The sequence below is a fragment of the Platalea leucorodia genome, assembly GCF_965183815.1.
Source record: "Platalea leucorodia genome assembly, chromosome: 6".
Taxonomy (NCBI): Eukaryota; Metazoa; Chordata; class Aves; order Pelecaniformes; family Threskiornithidae; genus Platalea; species Platalea leucorodia.
The window spans coordinates 14801133-14827842 of NC_138828.1; the positions used below are offsets into that span (position 1 = coordinate 14801133).

General features: G+C 37.7%; 1 protein-coding gene across 3 annotated transcripts in view; it reads right to left on the reverse strand.

The window, feature by feature from the left end:
* Positions 1-26710, reverse strand: part of INPP4B (inositol polyphosphate-4-phosphatase type II B) — a gene marked incomplete at both ends in the record, with an annotated part of 287771 nt that overhangs the window by 27114 nt on the left and 233947 nt on the right. For all 3 annotated transcript variants that reach the window (XM_082316132.1, XM_082316130.1, XM_082316131.1), the window contains 7 exons: positions 4779-4933; positions 9630-9742; positions 13918-14015; positions 17204-17344; positions 21592-21709; positions 22726-22849; positions 23856-24028. In XM_082316132.1, the coding sequence (XP_082172258.1) occupies positions 4779-4933; positions 9630-9742; positions 13918-14015; positions 17204-17344; positions 21592-21709; positions 22726-22849; positions 23856-24028 (922 nt within the window). The remainder of the gene's footprint in view (positions 1-4778; positions 4934-9629; positions 9743-13917; positions 14016-17203; positions 17345-21591; positions 21710-22725; positions 22850-23855; positions 24029-26710) is intronic.

Genomic DNA, 26710 nt, shown 5'->3' on the forward strand with positions numbered 1-26710 from the left:
CTCCCATCCTGTCCCTTTGCTCCTGCTTCCCAGTCCACGTAGCAATCACAACACTGCATTGTTTGGTACAGGCCCTTCCGTGGCCGAGGTCTATCTCAGCCTGGGCCTATTGACTCCGCCCAGAACATCTGAAAGTCCCTGATTAGAGAGCTATTACAGCTATCCCTCCTTCTCAACTCGCACATCTTTAAGATGATCTTTAAGAAAAGATGCTCTCAAACAACTCTTTAAAAATGACCTATTTGCTTCATAATCGGGCCATCAAAAGCCCATACCTTGTTGCCCAGACCATTCATTCTGCGTATTTGTGCTTCAATCAGATTTTTGACAGGCAATTTCTCTAAAAATAACCTGAAATATCCTTGACTACTGTTTCTGGTGAAAATAGTGTGTCCTACATTGAGTTAAATTTTGTATTCAGTATCTGAAATATCTGACAGGTATTGTGCCCTTCCAAGAATGATAAGGCTGAAAGCCTGGAGGCTTCACCGTAGACAGTGGATTTGTCATTTCTTTTGCTTGTTTTTACTTTTGAGGCTTTATTGGAAACATGCTCAAACCCCAGGAGATTCTGAGGTTACGTACTACCCAAGGCCTCCAGAAGGGGCCCCGTCACTGAAACATTAAAATTAAATAGGTTCAGAAAAGAAAGGGAAAAAAAAAGAAAACATCAAATGAGTTTTATAGAACTGCTTCATAGTGTGCTGCCTACAAGGGTCCAATCTCCCTTAAGCAGTGGCCAGCTCTAAAGATGAAAAGTAGAATCGTGTGACAGGTACTGCAATGAACTCGGGTAAATCAGTTTTGTCTCTCTACTGTCTCTTAGAATATAGTTAACATTGAATGGCAGGCAACGTTTACATATTGGTGAATGGAAAAATAAGAAAAGAATATTGATAATTGCAAAAATTGATGATTTGAAAGTGGCAGCAACATCATAAATATGACTTTAGTATGATGTGAATTGCAAGCACTTGATACAAAGAGGATAACGTATGCATTTTCCTCATTCTGCACTATGCATGTCACTAAGATCAATGGAAGTCACATACATATACCAAAGAAACCATAATATGTAGAATTATTTACAGACTAGCTGCTTCGCGTACATATCAACTGCAGCATCATAATGGCTAGAGTTACACTCAGAAGACAAAACCATATACTATATATTGTAAGTGATAAAGCTTGAATTCCTATCATTGTTTCGCCACATTTTATATAAGCTGCAGGGACAACTAATGGAAGGATTTTTGCACAGCTTTTTTTTCTTTTTTTTTAAGCAGTAAACATCATATAGTTTATCACTACAAGACACTGATTCCACTTACAAACTAAGTCATTAAATAAGAGCTACTGGCAGTATTTTCCAAAACAGCGCTGTGCAATGTACATCGAAGTAAACAAACCGAAACATCTGAAACTGCCTCTGGTTTGCTCAAAATTCTAGGGACATCAGAGAAGCTGAAAAGCAGCAGCATGCAGAAGTCCAGCATCTCCAAACTTCTGGTGGCAAGAAAGCACAAAGCCATAAGCACATGCTTCCCTTTCACAATAGCCACCAAAGCTGTGTCAGCGCCGGCAGGAAAAGAAAAAGCTTTACAGCTACACAGGCACCTTTATAATTTTCATATCTCAAAATTATGACATTTCCAATAAAGGCTGCTTTTGAATCGCCATTTACTTTTACAACTCACTTTGTTTCACAGTACTCTCTATCTCCTACAGTTAACTCTTGAAAGAAGCCTTTCAAAGATCAATCTGTTAGGATTCTGGATGTTAAAATCGAATTTTTCTTGTCTACTTGTTCTTTTGAAAGGCTTTAAAGTGATTTGTGGCAATCAGCATAAAGGGATTTGATTGACAGAGTTTAACTAGAGAAGATTCATCAGGGGAAAATTGTTAAAATTATGAATTAAATGGCAAACAGAGTTTTTCTCTGTCTGCTCTTAAAACAAAATAGGTTCTTTTAGATGTGAAAATCATTCTAAAAGCTTCTACAAGCTGTCAATGAAAAGCTTAGAAATGCACAGCATAATCTTTCAAATAACACTCTGCAATAGTAACCAAATAAAAAGAAAGGATAAAAGGGCAAGCATCACAATGACGACCAAACAAGTCTGTTGACCTCATTCACACAAACCTCAAAAACGTAGCTGCCAAACTTCCCTCAAGTAAAATACAGGAGATTCAGTTGAACCGCCATTATATCTCTTCCTGTGGAAATTAGGGCTTTTTCTCCCCTCCCTTTTGCCTGCCTGTTCTTTCCTTCCCAGCTTGCTCTCTCAAATTGCCTTTCTCTGCAATTCACCTTTCTCCATCTGCCTACACGAAGAGAGCCCAGCTGGACGGTCCTTGCCACGCTACCTAGTCAGGGGCGGAGAGGGAGGAAGGCCTGCCTGGCTTCCAGCGCTGCTCCAGAAGTACCTCCAGCAACAGATGGGCGGTGGGGAGGGACAGACGGTCCCTGCTGAACGTCCGTAGCACCCAAGATACCACAAAAAGCGCCCAAAGGCAGCTCCGAAAACTGTCTGGCCAGCTCTCGGTGGGAGCACCATAGAGTTAAGTGCTATGTATACCCATTTGACATTTTTATTCTTCTCTTCTGAATTTTTGGGCTTTAATTCACCAGCTCATGAGAAAAAAAAAAACTAAGTTGGCTGCTCATTTTTTTTAACCTTCAGTTGTGTGACCAGTGTTCTACAGATAGAAACTAGCATAGGCAAAAGATCTATTTATTTATTATCCTGATGGTGCAGGTTATTTTGTATGCTACTGCCACTACTTGCAAGGCCCTTGTTTTAAGTCCCAGACCATCCAACCACCCAAGTCAAAACTGTTACCTTCCAACCAACAGAGCAACTGCTGCAGTTCAAGGCTGTTTCAAATTCATTTACAGGCTACTAGCAGGATAAAGCTTTTCTCTGTTTAAAACTACAGCAAAACCACAGAATTAACATTTTGTGATGGGGCTTCAACCCCATATACCCATCTGCTCATTTATTTTTTAAAGTTTTCTCCAGATTTTCTGGGCTTTTCAGCATTCTTTTGTGACTCCAATTTATTTTTCCCGGCAAATACAACTAATGTGTTAGTCTTCTCAGCTTTCACATCAGTTACATGATATAAAAGCACTCGAAGTCACAACCTACTACACTTTTGTACTAACAAGTTAGTTTGTATAAATAACAGGGCTTTTTTTTTTTTTTTTTCCTTCAAATCAGGTTTATATCTGTGAAACTTTTCCAATCTACTACTCAAGGTTATTCTAACATAATAATGATTTTATATAATTAGTTTGCCCGTATCTGGTAATTTAATGTAGCTTACACACTTTTGTATTTATTGGAGACATAAAAGAAAAAAAAAAAACAAACAAACACACAACAAAACAAACCATACTTGAAATGCCAACACAAATGAAATTTAACGCAGAAAACTCAGAAATTTTTCGTTAATGATAAAACATGTAGTTATGAAAGACTGCACACAAGTCATTCACTCACTGAAATACCGCAGACTAAGGGATTTAAGCAAGCTAACGATACCTACAACACGATACACCTCAGTTTAATACATCACGCTACACTAGCACCTTGCAAACCAACTCTGCATCTAAGCCATCTCGGTCCTCTGCTCAATTACTCTTTGTAAACATTACCTTCTTTCTTTAGAATACCTGTCTTTGCCAAAAGACAAAAGGACCCAACGTGTAAACCTACAGTATTAATCTAGACATTAAACACCTAGTCTGACAATACTAAATATTAAGTCAAGGATTATCGATTACAGACTTTAAACATGATTGTTTACTTAATGATCTTTGCAAATCCAACATGCAAACAATCTGTGTTTCACGTAAGTGCAAGATATGATTCGGTTACTACTTTGCAGGCTGACCAGAAGATTTTCTATTAGTTTTGCAGTGACCTTTGTTATATATTATTTGAATGTTGTGGATACATTTTTTAAAACTTTTCTAGAAAATACAATGCAGTACTCATTAAAGCCAATGAGGAATGTTTCTTTAGAGAATATAGCATCTGGATTCATTTTATGATCAAAACTCGTTTGCTCAATGTTTTTTTTAATTCATCGAAGATTCAGATAATCCGAAATCTTTGCATCTTTTAATTACACATTCCTGATAACATCACCCTCAATTTCTGCATAGTTGTAATTTAGAATGAAAGTGTTTTTTTTTTTTTTTTTTTTTTTGAAGCACAGTAAAGATTTTATCAGATATTCATAGCAACCACCACCAGTCCAAACCTACTTGGGTCTTTCTTTTGTTTTTAATAACATGAGCTAATAAGAATTGCCATCTGTAACAAATGCTTATTCTGCTTTCACAATATCTGTCTAAATTTTATACAAATTATTTAATGAGTGTGTAAACATTTAAAAAATAGTCTTAAACCAGAAAGTAACTTTTTTTTCCAATATTGTCATAGAATGTTGTTAAAATTTTAAGCCTTATGAAAGCCTAAGAAATTGCTAAAATAACTGCTATTTACCTTGGTCAAATTCTACAGGCAGTGAAGCGACACTTACAAGGTTTCACATATCTATCTCAGAACCTGTTAATTAGTGATAAAACACACAGTTGCAAAGACCTTGCATGCAAAAGTGACTTACCAGCTGGCATGCTGCTGGTCAGCTCTCTGCTAAATCAGGACTGGGGCCTATCACGCATTTGCAACCGGCTTTAGACTGTTCTGTACCGTCGTTCCTGGCTTAGCTCAACATGCAAGGGACATGCAATAATCTCCACATACCTTCTCATACAATCCAGCGCCCGAATAAAGAAGTCTTTGTGAAGCTGATGCTCGTCCCTCAAGATGGAGCACTGCTCCAGCGTCACTGACATGGATGTCCGGTCTTTGGCACTTTTGCAACAGGTGAAACGGACTCCATTCAGCTTACGGCAAATCTGAAACACAGGCAGACCTCAAAGGATTGCCCTTGTCACACCTTGTGTTCTCTACACCCTAGGCAGACTCTGAAACTCCCACAATTTTGCACTCACAGACAATGAATACAGAGAACTACAGTATTTCTCAAGAAAAAAGTAGCTATTGAAAGGTAGTAATTCCAACCTGAATCACTGCTGCTGACATGTGCCTTTGCAGTTAAATCAGTTATTAGCACTGCCTTGGGAATTTTCATGTTCTAAGGATTATGCCCATGCTGGCCTGACACAGTGCCACAAAAGGTGAAAACGTTGTGCTGAAAAGAACTGTAAATTTATCTTTTGTTTATGAATTTGCAGCATTAACACTCTACAAAATTAGCACCAAAAGATTATAGCTACTGATCTATAGCCCATTTCCAGTTTGTCCAAATGACACATTTTAAAAGCAGATCTTCAGGGCTTTCATTAGCAGGACAAGCCTACAAATAACCTGTCCACTGAGGACAAAGGAGCCCTTACTGATTTTAAAAGAGCGCTGCACACAACCTTGCACTGCAGTCGCAATCAAGTCTCTCCTGCTCACCCCAACACCACCCCCCCTCAAGTGAAGCAAGAAACTGTCAGTGGACCCAACAAAAAAAAACAACAACAAAAAAATCTACTGTTCTTAGTCCTAAGCATTTTAAGCAAGTCACTAAAATGTCTACATGTACTACAGCTTACCAAACCATTGCATCCAATTTCCTGAACTCGAAATAAAAAGCATTTGTGTTAGCCCAGACTATAAAAGGGAAAGTTGCTTCATTTTTTACTCACTTTGTGACAGGCACCCTATTCCATTAAAGCTTAATTGTCTGTGCACCCCATGAATGTGGAAAAAACTAAGAAAAACTTTGGCAAGTCTTTTTTAACCCAGACTCATGAACGTAGAGGACTAACTCCTCGTGAGGGTATGGATTCAGACACATCTATGTACTCAATTTAAACACAGTCTTTTGTTTTCAATAGTAAAACTGACCAATGCGTGACCCAGAACAATTAAAGCCCAACACAAATGACTGCCATGGAGGGTCTACTTTCTCTGTACGTTTTGACAAAAATATATGGGATAAGGGAACCATGACATATTTTTTTATAATTTCTCACATTAAGAATCAATTTCTCATTGTACCAGCCCATTAGTTTATACTTTGTGCTCAAACGATATTTTACTAGAAAAACTTGAAGGAGAGCTGGCGTGCCCAAGCACGGGTCTACCTTTCCCCTGAGGTGCCCTGTCCTATGAAAAGGTAATAGCCTCTGCCCAGCTTTGCTGGCTCCTGCCCCTGGACCATCAGAGCTGTAACAGTATCAGAAAAGGAAATAGTTGTGAGAATAGGGCAAGGCAATAAATTACAGCAGTTAGGCCGCATCCTGAGGAACTTCTCAGCTTGGCTATCAAGTGTTTACTTGGGATTTTGCAGGATGAAACTGGAACATGATCTCATAATCTCACTTCAGCAAATAAGCACTTTTTCATCCGTTAATTCCATTCTCAGAAATTCTATTAAAATCAATGGCCCAGACAATACTTACAGTCTTTAAGGTCTTTGTGATATCATGGTAAGGGCGACCTCAAAAGTTGAATCCAGGGAATTAATTAATTGCATCTAACTTTGAACCCAAAGTAGTACAGGCTAGAAAAGGAGAACCTGTGAGTGTTCCTTCCCTCCTATAATTCAAAATTTTAAAACTTAAATCTGTTTAAAAATTTGGAAAGTTGCATTGATATTTAAATAAAGTACTAAAAGACAATTTTTTTAAAGAAAGTATCAAGTAGGGCTGATAACACTGTGAAAGAAGTTAACTGCTTAATTGAAGAGATTAATTCTCTTTACACTGGTCTCTTTTGAAGTCCACGAGTCATTGCGACTATTCAAAGTGAATGAGTCACGCCAAAAAAAAAGAGAAGAGAAAAACCAGGAGAAAAATCATTCTGGATGAGCGATGGCCTCCGATGCGGGGAGAGGAGACTAAATCCCAAATCTGGGCTGAGAGCATACATATAAAGCGCTGGCCAGTGAGAGTCAGCTTTGAACTGAGCAGCGTTCCAGGCACAACAGGCAAATGACCATAACCACAGCTTATTTTTCATTGAAGTTCAGTACAAATGTCTCAATCATTTTAAAGTGGATTAAATAGAAAACAACCTGTCAACTTAAATAAACGAATTAAAAAGTCCTTAGATTCTGATTTAAGGAGAAATGTAGGTTAACCTGATAGGCTGGCCCAGATAAATCCTCAGAATGACTCAGTTCCCTAAGCATCAGCAGTTAAACAAAGTAAATAATTAAAATGGGCAAACACAATGATCTGATGCTCTAGAAATCTAATAAGGGACAACAGCAAATATATGGTAATATCATCATATCGAAACACACAGCTTACGACTAGTGTCCTGCCTGAATTTTATCCTCAATTTTGCTCACTTCTTCCCCAAATATACTGAAGATATAGGAGGAGGAGAAATGACTTAACATTTATCTGAGCTTTAGAAAGCCTCCCTTACAAACACAGATTTAAATGATTAGGATTGTGATTAATTTTAAAGAGGGATGATGAAAGCATATAAAATCATGCAGACTAAGCCAAGGATAAATCAATACTCTAATTATTTCTCCTGATACCAGACAGGAGATGAAGGGTGCAGCTTAGGAAATAAAAAGCTGTAACATTTAAATCTCTGTCCCATTATATTTAGAATAAGAAATGTTTGTGATACCATTTGCAAAAGTTGACTTTTAAAATGCAGATGTATTCTCACAGTCCCATTACAACAGGGCCTATACGCAGGTGCAGATACATATGCATATCCATGTAGAATCTCATACATCTACTGCAATAACAAAGTGATGTCCTTACAGCAGGGAATCACGCCTTTCCAATAAACAAATGTAACATAGTATAACAGTGTGTGTAGATCAATGGGTCCAGAAGTACTCATGTCAGAAGGTTACAGTAAGGTAAAGAGAAATAGAATATAGTGAAGGAAAAATCTGAAATGGTTTGTATGTCCGAAGAATGCTTTTTACCCATGAAATTATTTTCAGAGAATCCTGAATAGATGGTAGAAGACAACTTTCTGTGTCTGAAGATTAAGTAAATTCTGTCATAGTCTTTGCAGCTCATTTTACATTATCCTGTACTGATTTATCTTTTACTGTTTTAAAAAGCAATGTTTCATAGTAATTGCAGAACTGTTACTGCAAGAAAAGCTTATATTTTTACTCACAACAGATTTATACTGCAATAGCGTGTGATAATATTTATTAACCACAAGGCAAAGTGTTATTAGCAATCTAAAAAATTATAGCAGTGTTATTAACACAAAGACATAGTTAATATTGTCTTGTTCCTGGTGTTAACGAAAAGTCATGGAAAATGCTATTAATATTTTGTATCAAATATTTATTTGCCTTGAAGGGTATATGCATTTGAAAGTTCCCCAAAACACAAGGTCTTGCTTCAATTTCAGTAGATACCAAAGACTCAAGGCTTTGCTTGTATAAATGGGCAGAGACACCAAGGGCACTTTTCGAAATCTAAGACAATCACCTGGTTGAATTTCACATTCCTGAAAAGCTTGAGCTTTTTATAAACATCTAAGGGTTCTTGTGTTGGTTTTTTTTAACATGTATGTGCAAAACCCACAGAACTGGCAAACAAAAAGGAATTATGTGAATAAAGCAAAGTAAGTATTATTCACTGTTTAATAAACATTCTTCTTTTTTCTCCCTGTGCCTGAACATCTGCCCTTTGCATATCCAGCTTATTTGGTGTTGCTCTCCGTGTCCTTGGAGTGGCTGTCATGGTGACACTGGCTAAAAAAAGCCATAAAATGTGATTGACTAAAAGTTGTACCGATACAATTAAACACTTATTTATAAAACATAAGTACCTTCATTACAGAAAATCAAAAGTTGAGTGCAGCAATATTAAACAAAACCCAGAGCAAGCAATCATGTCTTGCATCATACCTCAAGGCTTATGGACACTAAACAATAAAAGGAAAATAATAACCAAATTTTATATTATCAAAGAATGGATATAATTTTAAACATCAACAACAAAAGCTAGTACTGTAGCTGAATACTGTATTGTCTCTCTCATATGAGGTGATGTATTTACAGCTATGCATGATCATCCAAGGAAGTGATTCTGCCCATACTGGGGATGAAGGGATTCCTCTGCCGAAAACCAGACTCAGTTAGTTAAAGAAAAAACATGCCCCAAACAAAAAGCAAACCTCTTTTTCCCTGTTACAGCACTCACTGAGATAAATGAAAAAGCCTGCATCTGGGACAAAACAACCCCAAGCAGTGGCACAGGCCACAGACTGCCTGGCTAGGAGAAGCTCTGCAGAAAAGGGCTTGGAGGATGTAGGGACAGCAAAGTGACCAAGACCATCTCTCGCTTTGAATTCTAGCCAGTTCTACCAGTTAAGAAAGGGACAGAAAGAAAGTATCTGTAATTTAAGTGTAGGAAGAAGAGATATATTCCTAAGTGGGATGAGAGACCGTCAGAACGGACACGCTAGAGAGCCATTTCAGCATATCTACCTACTTTAATCATTGAGTTTTCCAATCATATCCCTAAAATCCATTGCACGTACAATATCAGCAGGCAAGTGAAAATTAGTTCATCACGTGAATGTATTTGAAACAAGAGAGCTTACCGTCGCAGCCAGCCACATGATTTCTACGTTCTTTCTCTTTTTGGCCTGGATATTTTGATGGAGATTTTCTAGCAATCCCTTTAAATCATTTTGTTCTTGAAAATGTGGTAGACCTGGGAAAAAAAAGGGTGATAAGGTTGATGATAGGGTTGTGCTCACTAAAGAATGCCCACATTAAAGAACAGGTCTATTATTTACAGCCTTATTCAGAAACATAGGATGGAAAGCACCAGCTTAATATTTAGGGAATAAGCGAACCTTATTTCTTTCTAAGTATTGGGTTGTCCTCCCTAAGATCTCCACCACGGAAAATTAAAGTGTCTTCAACTTTTATCTTATAAATGGATGGTGAAAACATTCAAATCTGCCATAGTTCTGTTCATCAACTATCACAGACATTCAGTGGAAATGAGTAGAGAAATAACCGAGTGTATTAAAACCTGCTTTGATGGGATGATTTTTTTTAAGTCAAAATATTATGCTTTTGTTTTCAAAATGGAACATCTCATTTTAGTTTTAAAATGATGCTTTAGTTCCTAATATAACATAACAGAAGGGTTAAACAGCACTAAATGCCCCCCCCCCCAATCTAACAAAGGATATTTCTCAATCTGAAATTAAATAGGACTTTGATTTTGAAATACAAAATAATTTCAGGTTTACTTAAAATCCAAAATTTTACCTACTTGCCCTGGGTATGGCAGCTGAACTAAAGTTTTATTAATCATAGATGCCTAGAAGGAATTCAAGAGTAGGCAATTTAATTTGCTCTTCTGTTTTCCGTGTATATATAGGAGGGCTTTGTTCTAACGTTACCTTTATCTTCATTAGTTTTGAAAATCAGTAGAAACAACCAAAATCTGTTTTTTGAAATTATTTCTTCTTATGGAAGTGAAGTAAAAATAAATTTAATATTAGTTATCACCAAAGAAAGGCTCAGAACCAGCTGAAGCAAAATTAAACCAAACTGATAAATTGATGTATTTTTTCAGCCAAAAAAAGTAAGATGTTCCATCCAGTGGGAAAAAAACCCCAAGCCTCAAACCCAAAACCTAAGATTTATTTTCAATTCAAAGAGTAAAAATGAGGCAAATACTAATGGAGGTCAAAATCCATTCTCCTAACCTGATCACAGCTGGAATGATCCATCTTATCAACAGGCTTTTACCTTTTATCTCTAATGACTTCTGTAGTTTCCTTTATCCATGATTCATAGTAAGAAGTAATTTAAATATACTCAGAAAGAACTATTCTAAAAATGTCTAAGTTGCCTTACTCATACTGCGCTGCCAAAGAGAAAAAAAATGCAGGAAAAGTACATTGAAACTGGTTTTGTAATAATCTTAGTGAGGATTGTTTTATCTGCGTATTACAATTCCTGATCATACAATTAGATAACGCAGAGCATATAAAAATACATCACAACCTGCTAGCCCATAATACTTATCCTGCATCTGTTTCTTTAAAACACATAGCATAGAATGAGTACTGTAAAAAGATGCTTCCAGATTACGAGAATGTAAACATTTTATTGCTTCAAAGCAGTTTTCCTTTGGTTCACAGCAGAAAATGCATCATCTCAGAGAGATGACTTCACCATAGGTAAAGCAAGATTCTCCTAATTTATCATGTCGCCAAAGGAGCTGCATCTTGACTGGATGTGATCGATTGCTTAAACTTCTTGTGTCACAAAGCAGTATTAAACTGTCAAATCATTCTCATAGATTACAAGGGGGAGAAGCCTGCAAGTACAAAACAGACTCATTGACTTTATGTTGAAAATGCATGTACTGCTACATGCATTATGATACCATGGAAGAAAATCTTTATTTGCTTGCAGGATTTCTAAACCTTGCATGCACCCCTCGGCTCACACGGGACAATACTTGGCAAGACTGATGTTGCTGTGGGTGTTAGGTATCAAACCAGCAACATCGAATATCACTTGCAACATAGGTTTCTCCGATTTCATGCTGTCAGATGTTTAAATTGAGTTCAAAACCGTTCTTTTCAATTAATTATGTACTACTAAACAACAATCATACATTTTTGTCCCCTTACTATCATTAGCTATTCTATAAAAGCAGTACTGTTTTGGTGCCTAAACCAGAACTACATTTGGTTGGCATTTTTGGTAGGAATCTTTCTGGGAGCACATCGTTATTTATCGTTTTCAGAGTTTCCTATTGGAGAATTAAAGAGATTAAGAAACAGGAGAATGATAAAGTGCATATTCATCTAAAAGAAGATAGAAAACTGCATTTGGCATATGCAGTTACATGCAGCTGAAGGCTTTGAATAATTGGGAATAGAGAGAAAGCTAGAATATTATTGGCAATGGAAATTACAGAGATGAGAGGAAAAACTAATAGCAAAGGTGGCAATACCTTTATGGGAGTGGAAAATGGGATTCTTTGAAACGGAATACATGAATGAAGCAGCAGGCAGGTGAGGCTGCCTAAGGATGGTGGATGCAACAGCCTGGCCAACAGGGCTGCGAGTCCTCAAATTCTGTCTGGCTTTCTGAGCCCCATTTGTAACTTACAGCTTTGTGAGCTGGGTCCTGCTCTTATTTTGTAGCACGGATTTGGCACTCCAGGAAACTATCTGGAAAGGTGTGACAAAGCCATCAAGAAGCCCATCAATACTGAACGTCTCTCACTTGGCTACAACAGGGCTGCTGCCAGCTTGGATGGAGGTTTATCTTTCTAAGTACTTGAGCACAGAGGTGGGGGAGCAGGGGAGGAATCGAAGTTCTCCCCCAGCTGAACAACTTGGAGAGCTTCACTTTTTTCCAGGGAGCTGGTTTAAAAGGCACATTCCTCAAAGCCAAAAGAGTGATTCTGTATAACGGCAGGGAGCTACTGGGCAATGGAACCAGAAGGTGCTTCATGTTCTGTACAAATCTGGACAAAGAACAGACTCAGATCTTAGAGGTAGAGAAAAAGCAAGAAGGTAATAATAACCAGAAAAGACATGATGAATTAGACCAGCGTAGTTCTCAAAAGCCTGCACAGTCTGGAAGAAGTCCAGGAAGACTGCATGGCTCACTAATAACCTTTCTGCGGGAAGACAGTACAAGGTTAGTTTCTGTTAATGAAAAGCAGCCAATACTATCTGCATGCAAATTTTTGCTTTTATATAATGAGATCCATTTATGAGGCAGCAGATCTACCTTAGACCTAACCCCAGATGAGGTTAGTTTTTCAGGATGCTTTCTTGGCAGGATTCCCCTAAATTAATTACTAACTTCTTGTATGAGTTTCTCTGTAGAAATCCTAGAAATACTAGAGATGTGGGTGGATGGATGGGCATACTGCCCACCATTTAGGAACAAAGCTTTCACTTCTGTCAAAATGATTAACAAATGAAAATCACCCTGATATAAAAGATAAACATGTTCACATATACAGTGACGCATTAGATATAATTTCAAGTACATACATGTAATGGATAATTTGCAAAAGTAATCAACACAAGGTGTTCTGTAAGAGAACAGAAGCTTTGCACAGGACTTTAACCAGCAGTATTCACCATGAGGAACTACACACATGTCCTGCAGGATGATAGATCTTTAGATTCAAAAGATATGCCCCACCCTTGCCCAAGGTGAAGGAGCAGAGACCTAAATCCAAGCTATTTAAAATCAGCCTGTAAAATCTGCAACATTTGTGAATATAGCTTAGGCATTAAGACTACTTTAACAGGATTAGATTGATAAAAATAGTCTTTCCAGTGTTTGCTTTCAACAAAGTAATGTTTAAAATACCAACTTTCTGTAAATTGGAATATAGGGCCTATTCTAATGGAATCATGCTATTAATATCAGTGACATTATGATGCGGCTCATTGCTTATATTTGCATTTGCAGAGTTCTCAGTGGTTTGCCATACCTTAATACATATTCAAAATAAGAATGGAGAGAGTGACTGAAACTGATGAAAATTCCCACCGAGTATTTCTGTACAAATATAGTAGGTACAGACTGTCCTCTACTTGAAATATTAAAAAGCATATTATATTAATAATTTAAAAGAGCTGTTTAGTTCATCATTACTCTGTTTCACTCTCCCTGTAGTTTCTGCTCTGGCCTTGGGCCTGCAATCACTACTGACTTCAGCAGGGCTGTGTACAGGCACAAAGTGTTTAACTTTATGGAACAAGTTATGGGACTGAGGCCTAAATCTAAAAGCTGCACACTAATATTGTGCTAATATTACTATCTTATAATCTTCCACCGATCAAACCTTTTCAAAGCCACTTGGATATTGCATTATTTTGTACTCACAATCAGGAGGCATTTTTTCCGTAAACAGCTTGTAATATTCTTTTAGAAGTTCTAAGTTTTCCTGGTTAATGTTTTCCTGCAAAGTGGTATCTCCAAACCTATAAAAAAAGCACAGTAAAATGCTGAAAAAAACCCAACCAAACCCAACCCAACCCAAAACCAAAACAAAGCGAAATTAGCCTTCAGAATGATTTCTTTGCATAAAGAAATAACTTTCTTTTTCCCTTGTGTTGAATGTACTAGATTTTATCAAACATACAGTTGCTAATCTCTCATGTGCTTTGGAACTAATATTTGGGAATGAGGTCATCACTCATGGATAATTCTTCCAAAAACTTATGGACAAAGTAATCCATTTACAGCCAAATATTCAATAAAACACATATTCTTTTTCCCTAAACGCAAGGGGAATTTAGGCATTTTTTTCCCTTTCTCCCCTAAATACAAGGGCTCTTTGTGGGAATTTCAAATGGCACCACAGGCAGAGAACACCAACTCCTCCATCTCTTACTGCTGCTGTTGCTCAGGTATATTGATTTCTACCACAGCTGGACAATATTGGAGCCACACAAGATGAAAGAGATGCAAGTGTCAGGTGGAAAGCCTTCTGAAGAACTAATTTCTGCTCTGGTCTGAGAATATTTGCTATAAATAGTCAAATTGATTACTTCTTTGGGCCCTTTCTGCCCTACATGGCTCCTAAGCCGTTAGTTATCTTGGTTTCTTGTATGCGAAACTAATGAGAGAACGATTTCTCTGCTGTTGAGCCATGATTTCACCATTAAGCTTCACAGTGTTGCGACCCCCAGGCTAGCTGACTTCGGCTGCCTGCATTTCAGCTTGCTGCAGCACACAGACCTCAGCGGCTGCTCTACAGTGCTGCAGCTGGCTCAGGAGTATCTTACGGGGCTTCTTGCAGCAGCCAAGTCTGCTGGGAACACATCACCCAAATCCTCATTGTCCTGCACCTCACAGAAAACCCAGACATCAGGATGTCATTACGCTTATCCATGAATGACTATAGCTATACGGGCAAGCATCTTTCTTTCCAAGACCAAAATTTCTCAGTTAAATTTCACATAGGCTAAAAAATACCTCCCAAACCCCCCTCTCCTGGTCCCTCTACTATGAGAGATATAAATGAATGTAAAGACAGGAATGTCCCTTAGGCAGTTAGGGACAAGTTTTTGCAACTCATCTTTAAAATAGCCTTGAAATGAAGAAAAGGAAGACAGAAAAGGAAACGGAGGAGTACAGAAAGAGAGGCATGGTCAGGTTAAGGGAGAAATTCAGGTAGACAAAAGGGGACACAAATCAGAAGATATTAAATGTACTGCTACATCATGCAGAAGGGAATCAAATATTTAAATGGGCCAAAGAGGGAAAAGACTCGGCTACTTCCTCAGGAGCCATTGCTGCACTGCCACATGAGAATATTTCTTTTAAACCAGATATATTCTCAACTGTGCTTTATAGAAAGAAGAGATGTTTGCATCTAATAAAGTAACATTGTCTAGCAATTTATCACAAACGCTTATTTCTATTCTCATATTCATTTCCCCACAAAAAAATACTTTTTACCAAAAAGCATGTGCAGTGTTTCCAATCTCAAAGACAAATGTGCAGCTTTAGGAGTTAGGCAATATTTTGAATAAGTCTAATGTTGACACCTGTAAGTACATGTGGACAAGCTGTTTCTGCATGGAATAATCCAACTGGATTTGCTTGATACATATAGATATTAATATATCTATATTTATAGATATACATATATTAATTTTTCATTCACGGCTGGCTTTGTGCACAACGTAAAATCACCGCTGTGAACAATATTACCATTCTTCCTGCCACTGCACCTGTAAGCCAGACATCTTTTCACACCGACTCCTCTACAAGTTCCCATATATCCAGGCTATTTCTAAATCTTGTCAAATCTTTCTTCAGGAGATTTGTAACATATGCCTTCCTGCCTATCCCACCCACGTAAGCTCTCACAAACTTGCTTCTTGGTTACTGCATACTCTTTTTCCCTGATTTTGGAAAAACGTGATGTGTCCTAGTCACAATTGTCATGACTGATTTAGTTAATTTTGTACCCCATCACTTTGGCCATATCACTCCTCTCATAGCATCACTTTTCCCTTCTTTATGGCATCAAGAATAAGCTATTTTAATTTTCAAGAATGTTTCATGTTCCCTAACCAGCTACTCAACTCTTTCACTAGTAAAATGCCAGTTTTTACTGTCTTCTCATTCAGCCTATGTCTCCCATTTCAATTTTCTACCTTAATTTTCTCACACATCACCACTCACAACTCAGAGAAGTCTCCCATAAACATCCACAAAGCTACCTGATGGCATTCTTTAGAAGTCTTCCTTAAAAGACTCCTTTTACTCTGCTGTCTATAAAGAACAGGATGTGAAACTCCTGTTGTTCTTAACTTCTTGCCTATTGTCCACATTAATGGTTTTTCACTGTTTCCCTCTAGTTCCCCAGCTACACTTTTGCTTTTGAGTGTGTAGTGAATGCAATCTAAACATACGTATTATGTCTCTTGGTTGCTCTGTCAATAAAACTAGTTTAAAAAAAAAAAAAAAAAAAAAAAAAAGGTAGCTGTCTCATTGTTGATGTCTACCTTGCAGTTTTAGCATTGCACAAACTTGGTAATTTAACATGACCGACAGATACCCTTCTCTTGGAAGGGAAAACTAATAGGTTGGTGAAACTTTGACTGTTACTGTACTAATTAATTAGTTTCCAGCAATCTTTTCAGAGGCATAATATTAACACATCAGAACTTTAACATCAGCCTTCATGTTTCTACAACATATTACTAACGCATTCCCTATTATTAACTACCACTCCTCAACCCTGGAAAAAAGCCCTAAAAAGCTGAGAAAAAATATCTCTTTCTAGCTTATGACTTGTCCAACACCTTCAACCCCACCTTTAAGATAATAATCATTTCAAATTTTCAAACTCATATTTGAGAAGGCCAAAGTACTGTACACAAACTTCTACATCCATGAAACAGAAATCCATTTTATATCTATATCCAAAGGAAACTTAGTGTTGACTGTGAAATAAAGTCCTGCATATGGTCGTATCTTCACTTGGACTTCATAGCCTGTGCTTATGTCCTTTAATATTTTTAAAAATACATGCCGAGTCAATGTGAGATGGTCCAAGAGCAAATAACAAAAAAAGATTTATTTTTAATCCTGACAGATATCTTGTACTAGCACGGGATACTTGGACAGAAAATGAAACACAGTTTTTTCTTACCGCTCTGCAAGTGTTTGCTGTTCATTGATTCCAACATTAAAGAGTACTGGATACATGCGAAGTAGCTTTCCTTCTTTAATCTCTTGTGGCAGCAACTCAAACATCTTTGCTGGAAGCTGGACCTCTATAACATAATGTTCACTAGGAAAAAATAAAAAGAATAAGGATGGGAATACTGATTGGTTTGCTTGAAATGATAACCTTCTAAATTATAGAGAACATGTAGACTTATAAATCAGTTCCCCCCTTTTCTCCTTAATTGTATTGAACCATAAAATGTGATAATTTAGCTTGCTTGTTTTAAGAGCATAACCAAGCTACACAGAAAAAGACAGGTATATATAATTGTACACTCTTGATACTGACTTCTGTACTGAAGTGGAAATAGGAGTAAAGATGAAAGCAGTAAAAAAGCCTTCCGCTACCAAAATATCAATGAGAACGCCTCAACTCTTAAAATGCACCTTGCTGAGTTACAAAAACAACTTCCTTTCAGAAGTCACAACTTGATCCTGTATCCACTCTCAATGTAATATGAGCAAAAACCTTTCACAAAAACCCAAAGCAAAATTGCCATTTTCTTCAGTGGCTGGATTTTCTCCCTGCGGATAGAAAGCATCACCAATAACAAAATTGACTCTGTGAAGATAATAATTGAAGGCTCATTACACAAACATGAATCCTATTTTAGGAGAAGGGATAAGATATATAGCAGTTCTGGTTTTATGTTTGTGTTTGGTCTGACTTTATGAAAAACATGTTACTTTGGCTGCCAGTCCAAATTCTGATCATGTGGAACCCTCAAGTTGAGTTTCACCTGTCTTTGAGGATTGATGCCTGACCTCACAACAGAAACTACAGCATGCTGTTAGCTTAGCTTTTAATTAGCTTTCTTTCTGTTATTAGAGCAATCAGTCTAACAAAAAAAGAACAGACTAGAAGCAAATCCATTTGTCTCCAGGATTTGCCATTTTAATCATTCAAAGAGGGCCAACTGATAACGAAGACTGACATTTTCTCTCCTGCAGAGCACATCTGGTATACCACTAAGAAGGAAGAGTATTACAGCAACAGCAGGGAAGGAGGATCTATATCCTGCCTACAGAAACCAGGCCTAGGAAGTCACACAACTGTTGCAGGTAAACTTAAGATGGCGAGCTGTTTGCACCTATCCAAATAATCTACCATGAAGTCCCTCCAACTGTTATTTTAATCAATCATGTGCTTGCTAAAGAATTAAAATATAATCTGGATTACCCACGTGTAGAATTTGGGGGAGAAAAGGCAGAAAACCTTGAAGAAAAAGGGCAGTTTCTGCAGTAGCTCTGACACCCTTGGCAAGCTGGAGGGATGAGTGGCACTATCTCAGAGCAGCTGTTTGGATGAAAAGCTTCAGCTTAGAAGAGCTAGTGGTCATGTTTGAACCTCTATCCTCCCCATATATCTGAGAACAAAATAAAATGGATCCAGTACAGACTTGTGACTGACAAGTACTTACATTCAGCTAGGGCAACACCATATGCTTTGATATGGGCTAGAACTAGTGTGTAATCTTTGAGCAAATGCCAGATGTTCCCTACTGAGGGGGGTTATCATTTTGAATGGAGGACACATGTCTTGGGGTGCGGGGCAAAAAAAAAGAAATAGTTCTACTCCCCAGGTAAGTCTATTTGGTTTGTGTTTTGTTTAATTAATTCACCCATGTGAAGGAAATAGCAAGTTAGCAAGAATGACCGTAAAGAACTCCGTACAAATGGTCTTTGCATAGCAGCATTCATTCTCAGCCTGCATGTGAGCTCTCCTAGCTGCTGTCCAGTGCTACCAGAACATTCTTCTGTGATGGAGTGCTTTCATGAAGTTGTGAAGAAATGTTGGTTTAGTCTAATTCAAAGAGCATATGCTACTGAACCAAAATGCCACCAAATTACTGCATTGCTACATTTCACACCCTCAAAATCACCACAAATCTTTCAGTGTGTTAAAGAACATTAAGAAATGCTGACCTTTAGGCATAATAAATTAACATCAGTACCATTTGAGAGCTTCCCCTTGTCCATTTTTTTTTTTTCCCTCAAAACATTTTTTTGAAGTCTCAGAGATAAATCAGGTGGAGAAATCCAGCATGTTTAAGAAAGTGAATATTAAATCATCATCTCTTTCAGAACGAACTGTATAAATTTAGGTATTAAATATTTAAATGTATATGATTTCACTAAAACAGGACTACTTAAGAATATCCCTTTCTTTAACCTTATTTGCCTTATTCTCTAATATTTGTTATCATCACATATGAAGTTAAACAAACACTTGCAGTCCTGCTAGAAAGCTTCTAAAAAATACCCCCAACGCAGCTGCGGGCCACAGACCCTGCAGCTACTTGCAGTTGGCTGAAATTGCACGCTCTGAGTTCAGTGCAATAAACACCAAACAAGTCATTTACACGCACCTTTGCTTTGCAACAGAAAAAAAATGCACACGTGGTCAGTCACTGCGTCTCAGCTGGCAGGTGCTTTACCCAGCTCTTCTTTTAGCCAAGTAACAACTTTTTAGATCACTTTAATGTGGATGTAAGAGCTAGTCCACTCATGGGCTTCGTTGAAAACATGGTATCAAACCCTGTGACGCCTCAAGGTTCATGCACACAATCAAATACATTCTATCAAAGAATTTTATAAAAGTAAGCGTTAACCATTTTTGCCTATAATAAAAGAACCTGAGTGCCTGAACAGAACTTCACTGCAGCTGGATGGTTGGGGTCAGCCACCCACTTCAGCAGGTTAGCGCACTGCTAGTCAATGCCACGCTCTTTGGATTGATTTGTTTGTGTACACAGAATCTCAGTCTTAAGCACTTCCCTAGAAAAACAATTACAAGTGAACGCTCTGACTGCACGATAAGAATTTTTAGCTTAATTTTCTGTCTTGCATTTCTACAGTCTCACTTTATTGAGTCACATCATATAACAACAGAAATGACCTAACAATTGTGGGTTTTTTAAATGTTAATAAGAAAATAACTAGGTTTTCCACTGTCTTCTCTTTTTATGGTTGACTTCCAACGCTGTGTGATAGGAGCTGTCTCATCACAGCTCTAACAGGAATGGAGCTTCTCCACAAAAGCCTTAAAGATTTTTTTTTTTTTTTTTGTTTGATACCGATTCCATCCAGTGAATACCTGCCAGTACGTACAGTACAGCAATCACAGGCAGTAACTCTTCTTCCTAAAGACTGACTACTCCATCAATCCAGAATGCCTGAGGCAGCTTAAAGCTCAAGTCTCTTTCAAACCCAGGACCTCCTAGTGTGACAGTTCAGTGTGCTGCAGTAATGGCAGCAAGCCAGTAAATGTAGCTGCTGGATTTTTCAAGATTTTTGACTGCTGTGATTTACAAAGGATGCATTTCTTCTGTTTTATCTACACATCATAATTATTCTTAATTATGCCTGATGTGTTGCCTATCATACTCCGGCCTTCCTGCCATTTATTTCAATCCTTTCTCAGAAGGCCCATAGGATGAGAGTGAATCATCCAGAATAATTAAGTAAATCAGTGGTGAAAGCCCCCTTCAGAGGAAACATATCTTTTCTAAAAGTTGCTGCTTTTAGCTGAATTTAATTTACAGTCATCTTAAGAATAATGATACTATTAAGGAAGTGATTTCTGCAAAAGTAAAAACATTTGGAGCTTCAGACTAGAATAATAATGAAGATGAAAAACCCATTCCTCCTGTGTAACAATCTTGTTAGCCCTCCTATAGCCTCAATTAATGAAGTATTTCAGTTTACGTCCTGATATTCAGCAGAGCTCATGCGAGATCCGTAATGTATTAGTGGCTTTACGCAACTATTTCCGAGGTTGCGTATGTCCTGTGTGATCTTCAGCAACTAAGACAGGCTTCGTTTTTCAAAAGTGAGCACTAAGTTTTGGCATCCGAGTTTTTCAGTTTCCATCTTAAGACAATCAAGGCCTAACTCTTAGAAACGCAATTTCATTTGTCACACTGAAATACAGGTTCTGGACACCTCAAAAACAAGGTTTCTTCAGTTAGAGGCCATTTCTGTAAATAATGACCTTGTCACTCTCTTTGATTCAGTATCTATATATGAAAAATGCAACAGAAACTCTGCACAACCCGGACACTGTTTTGATTAATTTGTATTAATACAATTGGAACTTTTACCTTTTCATCAGGAAAGTAACCCAGAGCCCATATTACTACTAGCTTTACAAATCCTACTACCTCATTACATCTCCATTCACCTCACAAAAAGTAAAACTACTGCACTTTCCATATAATAGAACTCAGCGACAAGAAAACCATTATCTGGGTTTTCATGTGCTACAGATTAAAACTACATGCCATAGGCTCCAGGAAACAAAGTTCTTACCGCCTTCCAGTTATAACAGGCAAAAAATCTTCTGATTTGGCTTCAATGACTTTAAACATTACTTTCTGCAAATCTGAAATTCCCACAGCCATGTCTTCTAGCATCCCTGCTTCTTCACCTATATGGAAAGATTACAGAGGTTATTAACAGAGTAGACAGATCAGTCACTGAATGGGTTATAGTAAAGCAATATGAGGATTATATTTTCCAGTCTGTGCACCTAAAAATCACAGCCCTAAATCCACATTAAAGTAACCTAAATAAAAGCTTACTGATTTTTAGAACTGCTGACAATTCTCTGTGGCCTAAATGGTAACTATGAGTATTAAGCACCCCTGAAAATCAGCCTGCTCTATATGTGCATAGAATAACCTCAGAAAAGCCATTTTTGTCTATTCCGAAAGTGTTTTTAAAGACTGACCTGCTGATGGAGGACAAAGGTTTTGAGAATAACAACAATGAGAATCGTGCAAAAGGAAGCCTGACAGCAATCTCCAAGTGAGGATCTGTAACTGCCTGTGCATTAAAGAGCTGCACAAACGCTAAATCCCTCTACTGTGGTCAAAATCTCTAATTTAGGGAAGGATTCGAATACATCTAATTCAAAGCATTTTGAAACATATATATGGCAGTTTCTCCCTCCAAACGTCCTTTTAAATACCTGTCGAATGATGGCATCTGTAACAAGCTAGGAATCAAACAGTTTTCAAGCTATCTTCACATAACCAATACTGTCACGGTCAAGGCAGAGGCTGATAGAGTCAGTAACTGTTTAAATCTGCTGTTTGGCTTAGCTTTATAAACCTGCTATTTTGGGTCAGGCCAAATGCCTACACGAACGGAGACAGCTTTTATTAAAACCAAAAGTTCCACTAGCTGTACTGAGGAAGGAGTCTCCTGTATTTCAGACAATGTAGTTCAGCACTCTGCATGGAATAATCAGCAACTAGTCTTCTCAGAGGAATTGAGAATAAAACAAATGAGTACTTTTTGGTGCAGAATTGACAACACAGTATCAATTACTTCAACTGTGCTATTATATGGAAGCCTACTGTCTCCCAAGGATAATATTTGTTGGTTCAATAAGTCAAATTACTGGAAGCAGAACAGAGATTAACCAAGAACAATACTTACTATACGTACTAAGGAGTCCTTCATATTGCACAAGCAATCCAACAGTATGAAGCTGTTGTAAAAATCCTTGGTCATGTAAACCTGTGTGCAGTTTGATTATAAACCCACAGACCAATCCAGCGAGCTACAAAGACAATGAAAAAGTGTGAAATTAACAGATGTACCATTATAACATAGTTAAAATGAGGCTTGCTGTCATTATACACAACAGAAGTAATATTTAGATATTTGAGAAAACAGCATAGATATTTCTTTTTAGTGACTACATACATAATTTCATATTAATACATTACTGAGGCATTTTTTGGTGTAAAAAGCAGTGAAATATTCCCTTATTTTACGTTAGATAAGCTTCATTTGTTTTGTGGGGTTGAGTGTTATTTACACTGACATAAGCGAGACTAGAACCTCCGTTGGCAGGCTAGTGAATAAGGCCGTGAATTATGATGGATTTGAAAGCAGTCAGGCACCTAATGCAACTCAATCTCCTTGGCTGTTGCACCCTAACTCCTTAATTATGTTACGAAAAACATGTAACTTAAGGGAGAAATTAGACGAATCATTTAGAGAAAAATCTGTCTGGAAAACATGATCTACAGGAGAAGATCAAAAGAACTTCAGTTATTTACCAAGAGAAGACAAGTCTGAGAGGAGACATGCTAATAGGCTTCAAACACATAAAATACTGCTACAAACTGAAAACAAATAATCTCTTCTTCATTTCCAAGGTGAGCAGGAGAAAAAAACAACCTAGCTTGAATACCAGCAAGGAATACTCAAGGCTAAACTTGAGAACTTCACCTATGGGTGAGGATACTGGCATATAATCTAGGAAGACTAAAAATAGCTATATAGATCCTTCTTTGTGCAAAAGGGAGATTAGGTAACCTTTTCCAGTCCATTGCAGACCTACTTCTCTCAGTGATACAGTTACTATGGATTTCCATTTACTATTAATTTCTGTATCGCATTATAAAATATTGAAGTGGATCTAATGGAAAATATATGAAAAAGTTGTGTTAAACTGGAAAAAGGAAAAAAACCACCAAAAAAGAAAAACACAAACACTGGCATGAATAGCATGCTTAATTATAACAACAGTAAGAGATACGTGACACAAGACAACCTACTGCTTGACTAAAGACGATGTCTCTTCTTAGGGTCAGCATCAAAGATTGTGGCAAACCACAGGCAAGTTCCTGGAGCAGAACAAAGGCCATCGATTGCTTCGCCCTGGTCACCACCTCTCCCATGCAGTCCTTCAGCGTAATCACCAGGGGATAAAGCTGTTCGTACCAGTCACCTACAACAAGACAGATCATCTGTTCCAAAACAGAAAACTTGCAGTGAAAATCCTTTTCAGAACGGAAAGAGGGCTGCCGTGGCTGCATAGATCGTCCTACGCTTCAAAACGACCCTGCAGCTCTATCCTAACCATTGTGGTACAGCAAACGCCACTGGAGAATATGCTTAGAGATAGGACTCCAGCTTACCACCGAGACTGGGGCTAAATCCTTGGTCTGAATCCAACTATATCCTGAAACAATGACTTTTTAACAGACCTAACTCCTCTGTAAAACTTGCATTAAAGTGTCATAAACAGAGCATACAGAGATACATGTGAAAACTCATTTAGCACAAGACGAATACAGTGGAGATGAAGATCTGTTCTTTCCAGCACTGACAACTTGCTATCTAAACAAATGAAGTACCATGACAAAAAAAGGGGGAAGAGCCTATATTTAAGAAAAAGTAGGTGCTGGAAGGCAAAACAGAAGAACAAATAGATATCTGGAAGCACATTATCTGTTTAATGTATAGGCTGGAAAAATACTAACCTTCAGGTCACATTCCTTTTTCTTTTTAGCTTCTCTCTATATTGTTCTCTTTAAATATTCAGAGATATTGAACTCATTACTTTTTTAGCTACTTCGAGCAGAGAGATTTAGAACTATTTTGTAATATGTTTTGCTCTGTTAGAATATATGCTAGGGATACCAGAAAAAACAAGCTAGTGAAATGCTTGAAAAATGGCACTCCTTAATACATTACAAATGAAACAAAGTGATAGCTGGGAATGGAGGAAAATCAGAACAGCTTACTCAAATTTGCCCAATTACCCAAGCTGTTCCTGAATTTTTCAGGATTTAGTAAAATCAGACCTGCATTGTTGTTGCATATGGTTTTGACTACCCCCCTAAGTTGAGCAAATAAAAAAAAATAAATTATCACCCTCCTTTAGAATCTACATCTCAGTTTCATTGTTATAGTTTAAAATGAAAGAGAAATCAACACTCCAGAAGAATCTATATAAAAATAGGGAGTGTAACTGACTTAATACAGTCCATTGCTGACTCATATTTTCTGTAGATTAGTGTAATTAAGAATCAATGATAATTAAAATCTGTTCCATTTAAATTGTAATTAGGTGGAAGATAACAGCACATTGTTTCAGGTAACATTCTGAGTCAGGCCAATGAAAGACTCCATAGTACTGAAGAAGTTCTTTAGGCAGGAAGACATAGCTGCCTGTTGCAAAGTCAATTTGGCTATGCTCCAGAAAAATATGTAAATGAATAAAACCGTAGCCAAGAAGACTGGAGAGAACTTTGAAAACCAGGAGAAACTGCAAAAAAATAAGGCACAGGAAGGAGGACATAGGAACACGGAGAGAGCAGTCACAGAGAACAACTTGCATTCCTTTGCAAGTAATGTCTTTATGGTCAGACAACCTGTGTTTTAACACAGGTCATACGTATTTAACTGTGAGTAATACAGACTAAAGTTCCCTGGAAAACAGCAGTTATGAAGATAGAGCTATCGTGAACAGAACAGAACATAAGCCATTTCCAGTTTCATGCTCCAGCAAAAAGAAGTGATTTTATACATGCCATTGACTAAGAGGGTATGGATACACTGCGTGCCAAGGTCTGGTGTACACATCTTAAAGAGACTGCTGAAAAAAATGGAGAGCTTGCAGAGGAGAGCTACCGAGATTTAGAGTTTAATCTCCTTAAGCCTATGAAAAAGGCCGAGAAGCAACTTGATTTCCCCTCTTCATCAGGAGAAAATAACAAGTACTAACGCGGATGTTTATTCTAGGGAATAAAAGCAAAAGAACCACCAAAGGCTGGAGACAGTCAAATTTAGAAATAAGGTAGAAAAGGTGTGACATACTGCAAGTCAGGCTAGACAGAGCAGACAATCTAAACTCCCCTTTCTAGTCTTAAATTACAGTAATTTATTAAATTAATCAATAAATGCATGCCAAGGAAAGCAACTGCAGCAGAATGAGATAAGAAGATGCAACGCATACTAAACCAGTGAACAGGGCTGTATGTGATAAGAATAGAGTTTGTTGGCTGCTTCTGACCTGAGCAAAAAATGAAAAGGATCATACCTGGCCACTTTAAAGTAGACCTGAGGGTAAAGCTAAATGGCATCTGTTCCACTTTCATGGGAAAGCAGAGCTGGATACAGACACAGCCAAGGATCTTGCAAGTACACTGACAGTCAGGGCAAGAGAGAAAAAGCTGAACTTCTAGAACTAGCCACACTTTGTGAACCTGCTATTACAATTTCAGGTTATGTGGACAGGGCTAAAGAGCTTTACTGACACTCTTCTTCATAAAAGAGGGGGTCACATACTGGCCACAAGTCACATAACACTTAGATCTGTTTCTGCTGAGCTGCCACTTAACCAGTCAATCCGCACTGTGTATTTCTGCTTCTTTAGGAACATAATGTTGTACTTGTCTTTACTGAACTGCATCCTAATATTTCAGTGCTCCATTTTGTCAAGATCCATTCTAATCCTGCTCCCATGGTGCTTAAAGCCTCTCCCAGCTTTAAGCATCTGCAAATTTTATAAGCATCATCCATATTTCATAAGTCAAGTCAGTAATGAAAATATTGAATAATACTGGACCCAGAACAAATGTAAGTGGATTCGACTTCATGCAGCCTTCCAGGTTGGCAGTAAACA